At 41.0% G+C, this 18,256-nt stretch overlaps 1 protein-coding gene across 2 annotated transcripts in view; it reads left to right on the top strand.

The window, feature by feature from the left end:
* The first annotated feature begins 7,108 nt into the window (after positions 1 to 7,108).
* The window catches only part of agap3 (ArfGAP with GTPase domain, ankyrin repeat and PH domain 3), a 190,545-nt gene continuing 179,397 nt past the window's right edge, over positions 7,109 to 18,256 (top strand). Inside the window, exon 1 of one of the 2 annotated variants that reach the window (XM_036138282.1) lies at positions 7,109 to 8,055. In XM_036138282.1, the coding sequence (XP_035994175.1) occupies positions 7,689 to 8,055 (367 nt within the window). In that variant the 5' untranslated portion in view covers positions 7,109 to 7,688. The remainder of the gene's footprint in view (positions 8,056 to 18,256) is intronic. The other variant, XM_036138280.1, reaches the window with a different exon arrangement.

Below are 18,256 nucleotides of genomic sequence, written 5' to 3' on the forward strand. Positions count from 1 at the left end.
TTGTGTCAGGAAGGGTGTTTGGTGTAAAATTCTAACAAGTCTGTGTGCAAGTTGTGAAGACTGGCTGTAGTGACTCACTCACTTCACACAATAAATCCACCTACCTCTCCTCCATACAGTCTTGGAACTACTGAACCTGGGAGAAGAACTCAGCTTTTCTGTTGTCTTGTTGCCTGCACAAGGGTTTTACATATAACAACTATGACAGGGCTATGGAGACAGCAAGGAGAAAATGTTTAGCCGTTCTTGACCGGCTTGTTTAACACAGTGCTGGAGATTAAGAGGATGCGTTATGATAAGAGGAGACGTGTGAGGGTACTGAATTTCATGAACAAGGGGGACGTATAGAGTTGCAGTGACGATAGCGGTATAAAGTTTATGAGCAGCATAGTGAAAATATGGGTAAGAATGACGGAAGTGAGGCTAAGTCTACGTCCTCATTTGGAGGTGTCTGGTTATGGTTTTGATTTAGATTCCTGTTTTTCTTGTCATTTATATTCTATAGGTATTGCCATTTTCAGTAATTAGTTTTGCAGTCAGGGTTTTGTCATAAGGTTCACCTCTTCATTCTTTCGACTTGTTAGATGTTTTTACTCATTACTGCATTGCTTTACTTTTTGCCTTCTAGTGAATTCTTACATTCTTTTGTACTTGGAGTCTTGTGTTTATGTTATCAGTCAGATTAGGTCCTTGTATTTCTATTCAGCTCCATTCCAGTTTATTTCGGTCTGCACCCTCTACAATAGCTCCAGCCTATTTACCTCATTCAATTCACCTGTTGCTGTTAATTAGATTCAAGTCATTTCACCTGGGCCTCTGCTTATTTATTCCTGTCTCCCACAGTCACTCACTGCCAGATCGTCAGAAAGCCATCGTGTGACTAAACCTTCCAGCATTCCTTGTCTGCCTGCCTGTTTTTGACCTTGCCTCAGGTTTTTGGATTTTCCCTGTTTGCCTTGCCCTTGATGGACACCTCACTGGCTCTCTGATTCTGGGCATGACCTTGGACTGCTCTGACCACAATTCCTGCCCAGCCCCTTTGTTCTTGTATGCCTTCTACTGCTGTGAGCAGCCTACTCCATTCTGGACGTTTCCCTGCCCACATCTGTTTTTGTTTCGTTTTTTTTTTTTTTTTTTTTAGAAAAAACTTTTAAAGCACAACTCAGTGTCTGGCTTAAATATCGGGTTCTCTGATCTGCAGTTCTTAACAGGCAAGAAGTTCGGATCAGTCAGTATTAGTTGGTTTCATGTTCAGAAAGAAAATCACAGATGTGATATGTATACCAAGAGTTTTGGTGTGGAGCAACGGAGATGTAGACCTACAAAAAGTATATGATGGGTACCTGGAGAGGAACTGTGAGACTGCATGAGGTAGTCAGTGGTAGCAGGAAAGTAACCGAAGGCCACACAGGACACCTTTGAAAACAGTGAGAGTCTGGTGAGGTGAGCAGTCAGTGTCACGGAGAGGTCAAAGCCAGGCCTGGGGTTACATCATGGAAGCGCTCTGAGCCCTTTCTTGCTTCTAGACGTTAAAAAGAAGTTAAAGTTAAACAATCTTTTCATTTCTCCCTTAGGAGAAATTCTCCCTGGATAGGGGGAGAATTTCTCATATAGTCTACAGCAGGGGTGTCAAACATACGGCCAGCGGGCCGGTTCCGCCTGCCGAACAATTTAGTCCGGCCCGGTGGCTAAATGCATTATCATTATTAAAAAAATAAAAAATTTTTTTTTTTTTTTTCCAGTGTCCTGTCTAGCAATGTGGCAATAAGAATTGTTGTCTTACTGCCAAAAAGAGCATTTGACTTTCACAAGTGGAGCAGTACTGCTTTTGCCATAGTGCTCCGCTTGATTTATGAATGTCAATAGTTTTATTATGATTCAAGCGGGGAATATCTCAAATGAGATGGACACTACAATGGGAAAGTAGGAGAGGAAAGGAAGAAAAAAGAAAAGGTGAAAGAAAGAGGAGATAAAAGGAAGAGAATTATAAAACAATTATTGAAAAAAACATATACTTCGTTTAATTGAAAACCTGCAGATCCTATATTGTCCACAATATGTTTTAATCAGCAGATGGTAGCACTGAGCTTCAGATGTGGAATATTGATTTTAAATAATTTCTTAATTTTTATCTGTTTGATGTATTTTGTCATGCAGGGCAGTGTTTTTAAGTTCCAAAAAATGTGAATAAATGTTTTTCAACATTGTACAATCACTGTGATCAGTTCTTATGCATAATGCACAAGTAAATGTTTAACTGAGTAAAAGTATTGTTGAAATTGCACATACTTTAAAAAAAAAAAATGCTGAGGTTATTCCTAATATATTGTGTAAAAGTGAAATTCATTTAATATAAAAATTAACAAAAAGTCCACTTTTATTAGTTCTATTTAATCTTGCAATGAGTTTACTCGTGTGGCCCTCTTGAGATCAGATTAAGCTGTATGCGGCCCCTAAACCAAAATGAGTTTGACACCCCTGGTCTACAGCATATAGTCTACAATATAAACAAGAGATCATAAAACATTCTCCACAACCTATTGATAAAATTAACAGGCTGACAGAGAAGGTCAGGCAAGAGGCCCCGTGGACTGTATTTGGAGATAATGTTGTAATCAGTGAATGGAGTAGGAAGCAAATGCAAACCTCCACCTGAAGAGGTGGAGGTTTGCATTAAAAAATAATCAGAACGAAGGTCAGCAAAAGCAAGACAGACTACATGTGTGAAGAAGGATAATGCAGGGAGAACGGTGAATCTGACGCAGTGGTAGCAAAGGTGGATGAGTTCAGCTCGAGAATGATCCTAGGGCCTCTCACAATGGCAGCCCACTGCTCCCCAAGGGATGGATGGGTTAAAGGCAGAGGACTAATTTAATTGGAATGTACAAAAGTTACAATGACAAATAAAGGATGTGATTATTATGATTACAGTTTCTCAACCCTCCAAAACAGTGCACATTAGATTACAGAAACAAACAAAGAGGGCGCAGGCAGGTCGGGATGGATGGAGACAAGCATCAGGACTGAAGTGGGACAGAAGAGAAGCGGCAAGGTTGAAGGGAAACTATAGGACAGCAGTGAGACATCCTATGACGCAGGGTGAGATAACCGTAACAGTGCAAGTGTCTCAAAGACAGGAGGCTGAGGTGGGAGTGAAAAAGTAGAAGATGAGATTGAGTGACCAGGTTTAGAAATGACCCCAGAAAACATCCATGAACATGATTTAAAAAAAAGTACATGGAGGTGTTGGCAATAACAGGAGAAGATGTAAGTGGTGGGCTGATAAGGAGGCAAATACGTTCTTGTGACTTCCTCTGAGGGGAGCAGCTAAAATAAGAAGTGTGTGCACTTTTGAGAACCGCATTATCATTTTAATGGCCAATATTGTATTTTTTTCAGCAGAACATTGTCCTGCATTAAAACGACAGTTTCTGTCTAATTATCTGTCGGAAATCAACATGTTACCTTTGATAAGTGTATGGTAGAAAAAAATTGGAAAACTCTGCAGATGGCCTCTTGTTGTGTATGCATTTTAAAATCTAAACTATCTGCAATAAAATATTTTGGCATAATTTCTTTCCAGCCACAAGATGTCACTTATGGCTCCTTAGTGATTTTTTTTCTTTGTTTTTTACCAGCACAAGTGGAAGAGTGTAAATAAAATGCTTGGGAGCTTGACAAAGTGCTTAGGAGATATTAATGGCTTTTGCATTAAACGTTGATTTAACCAAAATGGCGAAATGAATAAAGGAGTTTCACGTTTGGCCAACAGATGGTGGCAGAAGGCTGAGGATAAAAAAACAAACAAAACAAATACAGGAAGCACTGTGCAGTAAAAAGAGTAAATGGATTTTACATTCATGTGGTCTACTCTGTTCAGAGCTTCCAGAAATTACTATTAATGTTAGTTAAGGGGTTCTTTATGTAAAAACATCTAATTTGTCCTGAGAAGAGAGTCCTGACATTTTCTGAAGACTGACGCACCGAGAATCAGCTTGCCGACTAGAGGCGGACCAGTTCATCATGGAAAATGTAAATAATGATCCTAATCTTCAAAAAAATCTTGTTATGGAATATATGATTGCTCAAACACGTTGCTGCTGCTGCTGCTGTGGCACCAAAGGAGGAAAAACAAAGTTTCTTGCAGCAGCTGTTCTTTAAAGTACTTTATCATCTCTGCTGTCACACTCAACAAGTTTTTATTACATATCAAATTAGATTCATTTAATGGCATGAACAAAAGCATTAACATCTACTTTCCAAGCATATCAAAGGCTTACATTTTGCATGTGTATAGATTCATCGACTATTTGACTATTTTTTTGAAACTGTAAAAAGTGCTTAGCTAGTGTTTTTTTTTTTTTGTTTTTTTTTTACATTTTATGCATTAAAAAAAAATCCTGGAGTGCTCAAAGCAAAAATGAATAATCTGAACGAAAGTTCCATCTGAAAGTCTTTGAGAATATTCGAAAAACTTTTATAGTACTCTATTATTAATGTGTGAAAGGAGTTTCAAAGCAGCAGGCGGTCTGAAAGCTGAGAGCCATAAAAACCTCCTCTATTACAGTGTCTTTGGATTACTGTAATTTCTTTAAGATGTTTAAAATGGAGGTATTGCAGACCTCTTTGAAAGGTCCATGTAGTGAAATTATGATTGACGTATTGGTTGCTGATGTCTCCCCCCCCGCAGTTTTTCCAATCCAGAGCTTATCAGTGTGACCACAGTGCTGCAGCAGGAACAGATCATGACTGACAGTGACAGTCATCTGGCCTTTAACAGCTGCTCCATTCAAACCCCGGGGGCAGTCTGGCCCTTCCTAAAAAAAAAAAAAATCAGTCAATTCCAATCAAACTCCTTATTGGCAGCAATCGTTCGGGGATATTTGATGATGTATGCATAGACATCATATGTGCTATGGTTTTCAGTCTTCAGCTGTCGTGTTCATGCTTGTTCCCCAGTGCAGCTGGGAGCATGCTTGTTTGCTGAATATGTGACCCCGGTGCCAACTTCCATAAAATCAAACTGGCTTCTATTCAAGGCTGCTGGTGTGAAATCAGATCAGAGCTTGAAATCTGCATTTGCTGTAATCTCCCAAAACTGAGACCGTTTTGCTGAGTGGCGCACAGTGCCTTGAAAAAAAACATTCACATTCCTGGAACTTTATCACCTTTTGTCACTTTGCAACTACAAGCTTCAAAGGATTGACTGTGGATTTTGATTGGTAGACCAACACAAATTATTGTATAATTGCAAAGTAGAGTAATTCATTGTTTTATTCTCATACCAAAACATGCCCCCTTGTAAAACACACACACACACACACACACAAACAGGGGCGGCATTCATTTGTATTCCCCCATATTTACTTCCGGTACTCTTAAATAACATCCATAGCAGCCAATTATAAACAGTGCTTCAGAGAACATTAAGGAACACACCAAACACATCATCATATTCATGTGTTAGAATGGTCCAGTCAAAGTCCAGTAACCTGGCAAGCAGGGGTGGTTCTTGACAGAGCCCAGCATTGCCTCTGTAGAGCTGGTCCTGGCCTCTGTCATGGCCTCTGTACTAAAGACATGATTTTAAATAGATTGTTTACGATGATATACGCAGACAAAGATATCTTAACTGATGGGTCATTTTGACCAATTGTATTTTTTACTTTTACAGTTTTACTCTAACAATAATTTTAAAATTAAGATGTTTCCTGTTTTGCTCAAGCTGTATTGAGATAGGATCAGGGGTCTGCAACCTGCAGTTCCAGAGCCACGATTAGCTTTTTGGCTCACTTAATATACTAAACGATAAAATATTGTCCAATTTTGTTGTTTTTCCTTAATCTTTCGTTCTGTGCCACCATGAAAAAACACTGGCCCCACCCTGGCCCCACTGCTAAATTTGGTGTAGAACCGCCACTGCTGGTAAGCCAGGCTGATAATGTGTAGCACGCTGCGTTCTGCACATTATCAATCTGGGACTGCTCCTATCGAATCTGTTCAGGGAAACCACGGACATTTAACAAAACTTTCCGAGCTGATTGGGCGAAGCGGCACCTAGCGCCTGCCAATCAAAGGTGGATTTTTAGCCAATCACGGTGTCAAATGAAAATGTAAGCAGCAGGCGTTGAGAAACCACAACACCTTAAGTTAGTGAAGGCACTTCTTTCTGTTGTCTTTCAAAGATGAAATCGTGGATTTTTACAAAACAGATAGCAGAAGCTATGTGTGCATCCTGCTGTACTACCATTTATTTATTTTTTTAACTGTGGGCTTGGCAGCTATTGCTTTCATCACAGTGGTATGTCCCGCCTTAACCATAATACTGCGACGTGAGTGACCCAAACCGTTTTTTTGGCTCTGGCACAAACGCCTGAAGCGGGAGTGGTACAAGACGGATTCTCGTGTGTTTGTGAACACACAAATACCTCGAGAATTCAGCTTGCAGGCGAGGTTATAAAATCCAGACCTAAATCCCTAAATCCGAATGAGAAAATGTGGTTAAATAATGATGATTCCATCCAATCTGACCGAGCCTGTGCTAACTCGCAGAGAAGAAACGGTGAACATTAAATTTTTTGGAGCTGCAAAGCTTGTAGAGACATAATCCAGAATACTTGCCACTGTAACTGCAGTAAATGGTGGCTTCTGTGTTGGTTACAACAAATGCACTCCGCACCTTTCAGATTTTTTATTTGTGGATAATGTTTGTAAACCATGTCTGCTTTTAAAAACAATCCCCTATCACGGACTACTTTTAATTGACCCATCACATGAAATCCAAGTAAAAAAAAAATAAACTGAAGATAATGGTTTAACAGTTAGAGAAAACTAATCTGTGTGAATTGGCCACCAGGCACTGTATACTGAACATCAGTCATTACTGTGAGTTGCAAAAAGCAAAACAAAAACAAAAAGCCCCATCAAATCAAACATCTTTAATGAATGTGCTGGCACCTATACACGAATTTAGGAAGGACACAAATATATCGTATCATCTACTTATATATGTCGTTACTGTCCATTTTCTCTGTTGCGTAATTGCCAGGTAGGTTATTGTGATGATTTGCACGTTGTGATTTTTGTCCTTCCATCCAATCACACCCTCCCTTCCTTCCTCCCCCCCCCCTCATCTCATGCACAACGACGTGATGGGTGACGTTTCAGCATGCGGAGGAGGGCTCTGGGCAGGGACCACTTGGACCAACGAGAGCCCAACGCTGTTTCATTTCAGCGCAGAAACAACGGCGTTCAAGGCGAGTGGACCGGGGCGCCGCGCAGAAGGCAGCCCATTGTCTCCTTGAAGCAGGGCAACTACGGGAAACGGCTTTGACCAAAACAGCGGTGTGTGGGAGGAGTGTCCGAGTTGGTAGGCAGCGCTGCGGGTTCGTAAAGGCACAGAGGGGGAGAAGAGAAAAAAAGAGGAGGGGGGGCCCTGGACAGATCTGGCCATCAACGGAAAATGAACCTCAGTCAAGTTGTGGTGATATGAGCCGCGTTTTGTTGCAGTTGGCGACCAACTATTGATGCGTCCGCGTCGATCGCTCTCCAGACCACCGCATCGCGCGAACTTCTTTTGTTCGCGTCGCCTCAGATCCAGTTTCTAGCCTCCCTCAGTGTTGTGCTGTCGCCGAAGAACAGTTAGCCGCTCCGTTATAAAAAAGAAAAAAACAAAAAGCAAAGAGCCAATGATGAATTTCCAGTCGAGCGTCCCAGTGTCCGGTATCTCTCAGCAGTCTCAGCCGGCCATGCCCACTCCAGGGACGGTCCCGGCGCCCGTCCCGGTGCCCCAGTCCATCCCGTCCCAGTTCGGATCCGGCTCGTCTGCGAGCTCGGGCGCCGGCCAGTTCGGTTCGGGCACCGTCTCGGGCCAGGCTTCGCAGTCCGGTGCGGCCGGCTCGCAGTACGTCTTGTCCAACTCGTCGGCCATCCGAGCGGAGATCCACCGGTTCGAGTCCGTCCACCCGAACATCTACGCGATCTACGACCTGATCGAGCGCATCGACGACCTGGCTCTGCAGAACCAGATCAGAGAGCATGTCATCTCGATCGAAGGTGAGTGGGTTTTTTTTTTTTTTTTTTCACGATCGTTCAAGCGGTTTCATTCATTAATAGGAAGGGATGTTGTTATGCATCTGCTGTATTAGGGGTAGGGTGGTGGCGGAGGCGGGCATTTCCTTCCCTCTATCCCCACTTGGCAACATTGACACAGGAGCAGCCCCGGTGTCAACAATCACACTCGGAGGATGGGGGCGTTGCCGATCTCTTGTCCTGGTCCCTGTTCGCGGATCGAACTGCGCCCGTGCACTGCAGCGTGGACAATAACGGAGCTCAGCTGCGCTCACGGGAGGGCTCCGTGCAATCAGTCCTCTGCAAATGAGCTCTGCTGCCTGATGGGATTTGCTTTTGTTCTACTTCTGACACTGACCTGTAGTGAGAGGGAGATCTAGTTTGGCTTAAAGAGGCAGAGGCTGCCAAAAATAAAAGCCTATCTATCTATCTATCTATCTATCTATCTATCTATCTATCTATCTATCTATCTATCTATCTATCTATCTATCTATCTATCTATCTATCTATCTATCTATCTATCTATCTATCTATCTAACTAATCTAATCTAATCTAAGTTTATGTAATCAGTGGCCATGGGACGGTGTTGCCAGTCAAAACCAGACTGCCATGACTATTCTGAACTCTGGCTTGGCCTAAACTTTAATTTTCATCCATTCAAGACGTTCTTCTATTAATTTGCATGCTTCCCTCACTGTGATGCTGAAACTCAGCCCCCCCCTCTTCCTCTTCATCTTTCCAGCAGAGATCTTGACTAAGGCTGTGATTTCACAACCTTTTCTTTGTTTTTAAATTGCAATACTACTGCAGTAAGCATATCGACTACAAATAACCCTCACTTTAAAAGACACGGTGTGGTTTTCTTCCTTTAGCACCACACGATGCCCCCTGTGCTCTCCTTGAGTTTTAGCATCTTAAGTAGCCACTGAAGGAAAACACTTGGTGTGGACGTTTAGTGAATCTTAGAGTCCATTCTTCTGGCCAGAGACGTCCTAGATATGCAGAGGATGAATGTGAGACGCGTGGAATCACATCCCGCCCAAAATTGCATCCTCTGCAGTTGTGATACTGCGATGATGACGATGATGGCGGCTCGATATATTGTGCAGCTGCAGCTTTGACTAAAATATGGCTGGTATGTGTAACTTTCATAGTTCCATCCACTCAGTCTCATCATGATGCTGCCGCCACTATGTGTGGTTCTTTTCCAAAGGGACAGTGTTTTTATTATGTGGAAAAACATATATATATATTTGTGTATATGTTGTGTGTGTTTTTTTTTTTTTCTGTGTGGAGGATACCGATGGTTTCAGTCCAGACCGCAGGACCGCCCTATGTGGAGAGCAACAGCATTATGTCAGCTAAAGATGATGCGCTGCCACATGTGGGCATCTTAAATTATAGTAGCAGTCGTCCTGTTTTGTCACCCTGCCTGTCATCCACCTCTTTATCCAATCACTGCCTGTGAGTATATTGTCACTCGAAACTGGGCTGCTATAGGACTTTAAAGAGCACTCTTGCCACTCACAAAAAAAAATTGGTTTCATTTCTTTGTACTTCCTAATGCTCTTCTATCGATATCCATTTAAAAATCAGCAGGGGGGAAACAAACCAAAATGTCTGCTACTATACAGCGCCTTGGCAATACGTGACAGAAAAATCTAAATACACATTTAAGTCTATTTATTTTTTTTAGTAGTTACATTTGGTGTTATGTTTTTGTTCCTCCTTAACAGTTGTAAATGAAGCGACGTGTGCAGATGTTAGTAGCAGGATTGAAAACTGTTTACATGATGCATATGGGTCTATTAAATCACATCTGTTGAAGTAGGAGAGATCCGCGCTGATGCTGGTGTATCACATCAGCTCCTTGAAGAAGTTCCCCATATGATTTTTTTTCTTTTAACTGCTACCTAAAATATAGCTAAAAACCTGATATTTATTTACAGTTGCTGTGTAAAAAGATGCATTTATTTCCTTTCCTATTGCTTGACATTAAATCAGACTAAATCTTTCCCATTTTAGCTCAGTTTGGATTACTGAAGTTATTTCTATTTGGTAAATACCGAAACAAGCGAGGGATTTTTTTTTTTTTAGAGATTTTTAACCTTCTTTAAGCTTTAAAGTTTACATGTCATTTTTTTTAATAATGTTTTGCTGGAATCTCTGCCCCTCTCCCCAGAAATAACTGTTTTAACCGAGTGAGGTTTGAAGGCCGCCCTTTTTGCACACACCTTTTAAGCCAAAAGACCCTTAAGACTTGAACCCCCCACCCCCCCAAAAAAAAAGGTATATTCAGGCTTGTCAGTCTCTCCATTTTCCGCCCAAATATAATGATGCTCACTATGGCCAAATAGTTTTGTTCTAGTTTTAGCAGACCATAGGACATGTCCCCAAAAATACAAATATTGTTTTTTTTTTTTTTATAATTGCATTTGCAAACTGTGGCATTTCTTTTTATATTGTTTTGGAAGAATGGCTTCTTCTTCTCTGATAGGCATTTCAGGCCAGTGTGGATACTAGACATTACACTGTGGATAATGACACCCTCCTACCAGCTTCAGAAGTATCATCATAAGGTCTTTTACTATTCTTCTGCGGTTGATATGCTTATTTTGCATGTTCTTCATGTTCTCCTCTGGAACACAGCGGCCATGTCCTTCCAGGACGGGATAATGTTAGAATATTCTCATCTTTTTGAACAGATGAGCTTGGCTCTTTCCAGCATCCGGACCTTGTACCGGAATAATGAACCGGACTTATTGAAGTCCACAGTTTTCTTCTTGATACCCTGTCAGTTTTTTTTTTTTTTTTTTGTTCTTGGTTTCTTTCTCCTGTGATGATACCAAAGGAGTCAGAGTGTTTGCGGTTTTGCCTTAAAAATCCATCGGCAGTCTTGCCTCCTATTAACTCAACTTTTTGAGTGAAGCTTACAAAGCTGCGGGATCATCTGGGCTTCCCAAAATTCTTTTAAGGCCTTGTAACCTTGGTGGATGTAAACTTCTTTATTTGAAGAAATCAGTCAAAACATTCTCACTCTTTATATTGACATGTAACAAGTATTAATACTTTTGGATAATCCTAACTAACCTAAAGCAGGAAAGGTTTAGTCAGGTTTAATGTCAGACAGGGAAAAAACAAGGCTGCCTGTCTTTTTGCGCTGCGTGTGTAAATATCTGGTGCAAAGAGATGGGTGTAGTAGGGATAACCATAGGAAATGGGATTCAGCCTTCATGGGGTTTTATTGATTATTATTTAAAGGCGCGAGCCCTCACAGTTTGACAGATTTAAAATCCATGCACTGTACAAGTTGTACCAATTGAGGCAAAGCATTTGCAACCTCATAGAGTAAAAGGATGCACCTTAATCATTATTTTTATTTAAAATGTTACAGCATTAGGCCACTCGTTATAACGGTCACTGCAACACCGAGCGCAGGATAGATTCGGAAACATAAAAAAACGGAGATATATGTTTCCATGTTTATCTGAAAATTAATTTAGAAGAAGAAGAAGAAATCTTTTATTTGTCATTGCAACAATTTTGTCTTCTGCATTTAACCCATCCCTTAGGGAGCAGTGGGCAGCTATCCCAGCTTATCTGTATTTTGTTAACATTTAAAGCAATAGGTGATCCTTTTTTCTTTTTTTGCTTTTCAGGAGCTTTTTTTGAATGGTTGTCTTTTCTCCCAATGAAGGCACGCCTTTATTCTGTGTCTCGTTGGGACAACACTGGAGCCTTTTATCTCTCTGGTGTGCTTTAAAAAAAAACATAAAGGTCATGTTCTTGCCTCTCTCTTTATCTTGTCTTTTTCTGCCTTGAAAAAGGAGCACAATCCCGATTTAACAACAAACAGTCTAATGGGTTCATCCGTAAGTGTTTAGAACGCCGTCACAGGATAAGTTTTGGTGGCTGAACTTAACTTTTGTTGTTGATTTGCTTTCCCTCAGGCTTTTATGTTTTCTCCAGCTGATGAATTTGCACTTTCTCATGATGCACCCAAACCACTGGTAGGAAAACTCCTGTACAAATTCTCAGTTATCTGGGTCTTGGCCGTGTGCTTTTGCTTGGAGAAAACACCACATTTATTTGCTGATGTGTTTTTATGAGAACATATCTCTAATTGGAGATTGTATAGGTCTGAGTAAAATACTATATAACGGCACAATAAATGACCAGAAAACAAGGCTCTGATTTCTTTAGCTTTTTATCACAATATATTTGAACTCCTATGAACAAAGTATAAGTTTAAAGTCATTACACAGCATCTCAGTCAGGTCCATAGCTGGAGTTTAGTGTCCATTGCTTAGTTCCAGCCAGTCCTTGGTGGATTTACTGGTATGTTTGGGACCATAGTCGTGTTGCCATGTCCAGTTCTGCCTCAACTTTGCCTCCTCTGGTAGACCGTACAGTTCTTTATGTATTCTGAGATGGTGACCTGGGCAGCTCTATTGCAGCAATGCAGACTCTATTATCACAATACCTCCACCTCTGTGCTTCACTTTCAGTAAAATTTTATTTTACTTTGAAGCTGTATTTGGTTAACGACAAAACATTTCCAATTTTAGAATAATCTGTTCCAAAAACATCATTCACCAAACCCTGCTCTTTGTCTAAGTACTGGACTTTATCCATTTTTCTTTCTGGCAAACTCCAGTCTGGACCTTGTGTTTTTCTTAGCGTGGAAAGGTTTGCTTCTGGCACACCTCTCATGAAAGTTCAACTTGGGCAGTCTCTTTCTGATTGTACAGGCGCTCAGATAAACACTTGCAAGAACCGACTATAGGTTCCTTTATGATATTTTGGGGTTTTCAAGACTTTTTTTTTAACACGGGTGGACTGCTCTTGGGGTGTGCAGCCAAACCTGGGCATGGTCCAGGTAATTTTAGATTTGCAGGCTTTATTTTCCTGTACGGCTGTATGGCAAATTCTTTTGAGACATCTTTAAATCCCTTACCAGACTGAAAAGCTGCTACAGTCGTTTTTCTGAAGGCCTCACACAGCATTTCCGATCATACCATGTCATTCACTCTTCGAGGAACACATTTAAATCAACATATGGAGTCTAAACAGGGGAATCCTTCTTTAAAATGCTAAGTAATACTCGTCTCTTCATGTGTTTCTGATGTTACAGGCCTGTATGTAATTTTAGCCATTTTCAGTGGGAATAAAGATGGGTTGTCCTAATTTATTCCTCTGCAGGAATTGTATTTTAAGAAAATAACATTTTAAGAACTTCATTATTACTATACCAACATGCAGTGCATAGTTGTACAACGAAACTGGTCTATAGACTAATGTAAGGTGCATAGAGAAATTATGAAACAGTCTTTCAGTTTTACTTGTTTTAATTATGCTACTTGAAAATCTCACTGTTCAAATTGATTTCAAACATCCATGCGTCCAAATATGTTAGAAAAATATAACGGCTTTCATAAGGCGGCGTAAGACATACAAGATTTTTGTATCCCTTTGATAAAACAACCGTGCAGCTGGATGAAAAAAAAAAGTCCACGCCTTTTCATCACCTGAAGCGAGATAAGGTTCTCTTATTGATTCCAACTCTGAGATCCTTTGAAGAGCCGCAAGAACCGACTTTGACTGACTTCTCTTCACCTGCGTTGTATAGAGCCGCAGATCTATGCTTCTCAATCTTGCATCATTGCCGAGTCTGTTGCTAAGAAACCAGTGGCTCATGCATTTAGCTGGAGAAAGAGTGAATAGAAATTACACCCCCCTAGAAAATGAATTCCCATCGCTACGAAGGTCTCCCTCTTGTTTTGTTGATTAATAAAACCTTGCTTTTATATGGCGGTGACACACCGGCCCTGTTCTTTCTCGTCTCGTGCTGTTCCTTTTTTTTCCGCAGCGAGTGACATTTTGGGTGCTGTTTGTTTCTGTGAACCGTTTTTTCAATTTGCAGTAGCGAATGATATGCAAGAACAAGTGGCGGTTTGCTTTCGCGCTCCTGGCTTTATGGATACCTGTGTTTAAATTTTTAAATTGTGTGTTTTTTTTTTTTTTTTTTTTTTTTTAATTTTTTTTTTTACATGAGATCATCAAATCTGAGACACCGGAGAAGCATTAGATTTACAATGAGCCGTAAGAATCACCTGGCCAAGACGTAGGCGTGACCCGTCAACAAAAAGAGTTGCAAACCTATTCAAGTAGGCTTTGATTAAACGGGGCTGGGATCCGGATGTCGTAGGTCAAACGTTTCTCCACAACACACTGCAAAAGGTGTTTATATAATATTATTGCATATTAATCCAAAAGGCAACTCTTTGACCTACATATTTGCATAGGGTCACTCTAACAGACAATACAACAAGATAATGGGCTTTGGTAGTGCACCCAGGCTGTGGTGCACTACCAAAGCCGTTGTAATCAAATGTAACCGGTTATTCCGGTGGTCCAAATGTCTTTTAGTCAGATCCGAAGTACTGCAAACACTCATTGATTAGTCAGTCACTTGGACAGGTCCCGGGATTCAATCTCAATCCTGGTATGTGATTTAGAGCTCCAGCTACAAATTTTGTTTTTCACTGACTAGAAACTTAGACTTTAATTTTGTTCTATCTTGAGGAGAGAATTGGATTGCATAAATGTGTGAGGGATAAAAACCCAGAGGCATGGCGACGGCCGCACAGATGTTATCTGTAATATCATTTTGAATATATGAAAGAAATTGAAGTTAATACAGAAGACGGTGCTATACAGAAGACGGTGCTATTAAAAAGACCGAACCCAGGGAATGGTGTGCTTTGCTTCGTTCTGAAAATACTTTCTGCTCTTCTTATTGTTTTAGGTTCATTGTGACTACAGGTTAAAAGAATTGGCAACCGCTGAGGTTTTTCCACAATAGCCACATGTTAGAACCAGCAAACCTCATTGTGTTTTATTACTGTTTTATGTGGATAGTGTCAGGAAACAGGGACAGATGGACCCAGTATTCAGCCAAAAACAAGCGAGGTACGTGGAATAACCAGGTTTTAATAAACTTAACTGGTTAGTGCAGGAATATACAGTCTCAATGGTCAAAACGGGGATCCAAAAACCGGTACACAGAGAGGCAGTCCAAAAACAGGCAGAAAAATCAGAAACAGGTACAGGCTTAGGTCGGTAAACAGGTAAGCTATCATAACAGGGCAGGAAGATCAGGATCAGGCTGGCTCAGAAGTCAAAAAGGCAGCATTTAGGTAACGTCAACAGGATTTCAGACAAAGGATTGCTGGACAAAACTCACCAAACAGCTCATTTTAGACAAACCCAACCTAAAAACAGAAACTAAACCTATGACAGAAATGGTTAAATGAAGAGAATCACTAAACCAAAACAGAAACTTAAACTAGACTAATCCAGAAACAAAATAACCATAAAGACCAAACCTCAGCTAGAAAACCTAGAAAACTAAGACTAAACAGAACACAAGCAAATAATAAAAACCAGAGCTAATACTAAAGACAGGAGAGAGAATCAAATAAACAAACCATAACAAAACCCAGACTATCTAAGACTATCTAAAAATATCAGACAAGTGTGGTTTGCAGTCGTATTCAGCCATCCTGATTCAATGCTTTGTAGAGCTACATTTTGCTGTCATTCCAACTGCCAACCTTTTTTGGGGTATGTCTACCAGCTTCACCTGGCATCTAGAGACAGATTTTTGTTTTGGTCGCTCTTTGTAAAATGGCACAACCTTGGTGAGGCTGGACGGAGGGCTAGCAAGCATAAACACACATCCTGGCCACAGATTTTCATTCGGCTTTAGCTCTGAACTCTGTGCCATTCTAACACATGAATACGCTTTGATCTCTAAACCATTATGTGAGCGCTCTGGCTGCACGTTTAGTGTCCGTGCCCCTCAGGAAGAGGACAAGGACACTAAACATACAGCCTTCCTGCCCTAGGTTAAGCTCCATCCTTCTTCCCATCGACTCTGACCAGCTTTACCGTCCCTGTTGAAGAAAAGCTCCCCCACAGCATGATGCTGTCACCAACATGTTGCACAGTGAGCAGGGTGTGTCCGTGTTGATGCGGGGTTCGATTTCCGCCACACGCGGTGTTTTGCTAGCGTCATTGCAAGTAACGAGAACACTTTCCACCTGTTTGCCGTGTCTTCTACGTGGCTTGTAGCCAACGGCAAATGGGATTTCTTATTGCTTTCTTTTAACATAGGCTTTCTGGTTGCTGCTCTGCCATAAAGGTCAGGTTTGTGGAGTGCAGGACTAATCGTTGTCGGGCCAACAGCTTGTCTCAGCTGTGCTGTGAATCTCTGGAGCTATTGAAGAGTTACCAATTTCCGCTTAAGCTGCTCCTCTGACTAATGCTGTCGGTTTACGTGGAGGACTGTGTCTTTGCTGTTGTGCAGTTGTGCTATAACCTTCGTTTTCATGTTTCCGGGTTGAACGGTGCTCTGGGAGATGTTAAAAGCACTCGCCTTACTCTGTTTTAAACTTCCCTGCAACTTCTTGCCCGACATGTCTGGGGTGCTTGTAGGTCTTCGTGATGCTGTTTGTTCAATATTCTTCGTCAAACGTTGGAGGCCTTCACAGAGCAGCTGTATTTGTGTCTGGTGTCTCTTTGTCTCTGTTTTCTAATTTCCACAACTTCTTAAAGAAATTGGCTGCACTGGATTTTATTTTGGGGGATCAGAGAAGGTGTGGTCTGAACTGGTTTCCTTATATAGGACATTGTTGACCAATCTGTATAATCTGACCCAATCTGTATAATATGATTGAACTTGACTTTGTAAAGTGCCTTGAGATGACATGTTTCATGATTTGGCGCTATATAAATAAAATTTAATTGAATTGAATTGAATTGAACACAAATTTACCCGACCCTTTTCAGACATTTATTTATGAAAAATGTTTGAAGCCTCATTTTTCCTTTTGCTTCCCAAGGCACTATAGCTTCTGCATATGGGCTCATGTGTTTATTTTTAAAGGCATTTGATGCAGTTGCTTACAGCGCAGCCTGTATTAAAGGGCAGGTGTTGTTCAGATAAGACTTGGACGAGATGTAAAGCTTTGAATCCTCACTGCTTTTTTTTTTGTTGTTGCCTAAAGATAACATTGTACATTATTCTCAGCTGCATGTTATGATCTAAAGACACAGTCGTGGGCATTTCCTGAGATTTAATGCTTCACTGTGGATATTATGTTATCCTGCATCTTGAGTAATAATTGCATTTCATGAAGCTGCAAAAACGCTAACACTGGCATTCACATTTTATGATGGCAGGACCAATGTCAGAGCAAAGGCAGTCGCCCAAATCCACAACTACTCAAGAGGGGTGCTTGGGATTTCAAGAAAGAACCAATAGGCTTGCACAATAGGACATTGTGTGTACGACTAGCAAAATGGATGTCACGGAGAGATACAAAAAGGACAATGACTGAAGCCTCTGAGCTCTCTGTGGTGTTGTGTGGCAGCTAAGCAGCTCCATGGTACAAACTGCATCTCGTTTGAGTGCGGGAGCGCCAGTGCTCATCTGCTAATAACAAGCAGGCAATGAAAATGACAGATTATTGCTGAAATGGGATTCATTTCGTCAAGAGCCCTGAGAGTTGAGGCTAAAAGTTTATCCTCAATTCTGCTGTAGCTTCTGTAGTTTAAGAAACAGCAATCCAAAAGATTAGTCTCAATATGCAAACTGAAACTACAGTCAGAGAGATTTTGCAGTTAAATGTTGAAGCTTTGGGTTTTCTGTGGTTGTATGGCTTGGATTTGATCTGAAAAAACGAGGCCTTACGTTGTCTGTGTCAGGAGAAAGGGCCCCCGCTGTGTCTGAAGAGCGAAAACTGGAAACTAATGCGCACATTATATTTTAAAACTGTGTCTGAGAGTTTGTGACGGCTAGATTTGGAGATGTCAGTCAATACCACCAGCTGCGTCTTTTACACGTTGTCAGTGTAAATTGCTGTTAATGTGGAATGTCTGTGTTTATGGAGGAGCTCTGTAAGTATTTGCTTGTTGTAGCTCTTGTGCCTAAAAAAAACCTTTATGTAAATACATCTGTGAAGTATGGAAAAGACTGTAACTAGGCATGATATACCCCCCCCCCCCACCCCCCGTCACATAAACAGCACAAATCAAACAGTACGTGCAGAAAAATATTTGTCTTTGGGATTCAGCTAATTAGTTTAAATGACAGGTCTTTTATGTCCAAGCTACAACAGG

The sequence above is a fragment of the Fundulus heteroclitus genome, chromosome 6, assembly GCF_011125445.2.
Source record: "Fundulus heteroclitus isolate FHET01 chromosome 6, MU-UCD_Fhet_4.1, whole genome shotgun sequence".
Taxonomy (NCBI): domain Eukaryota; kingdom Metazoa; phylum Chordata; class Actinopteri; order Cyprinodontiformes; family Fundulidae; genus Fundulus; species Fundulus heteroclitus.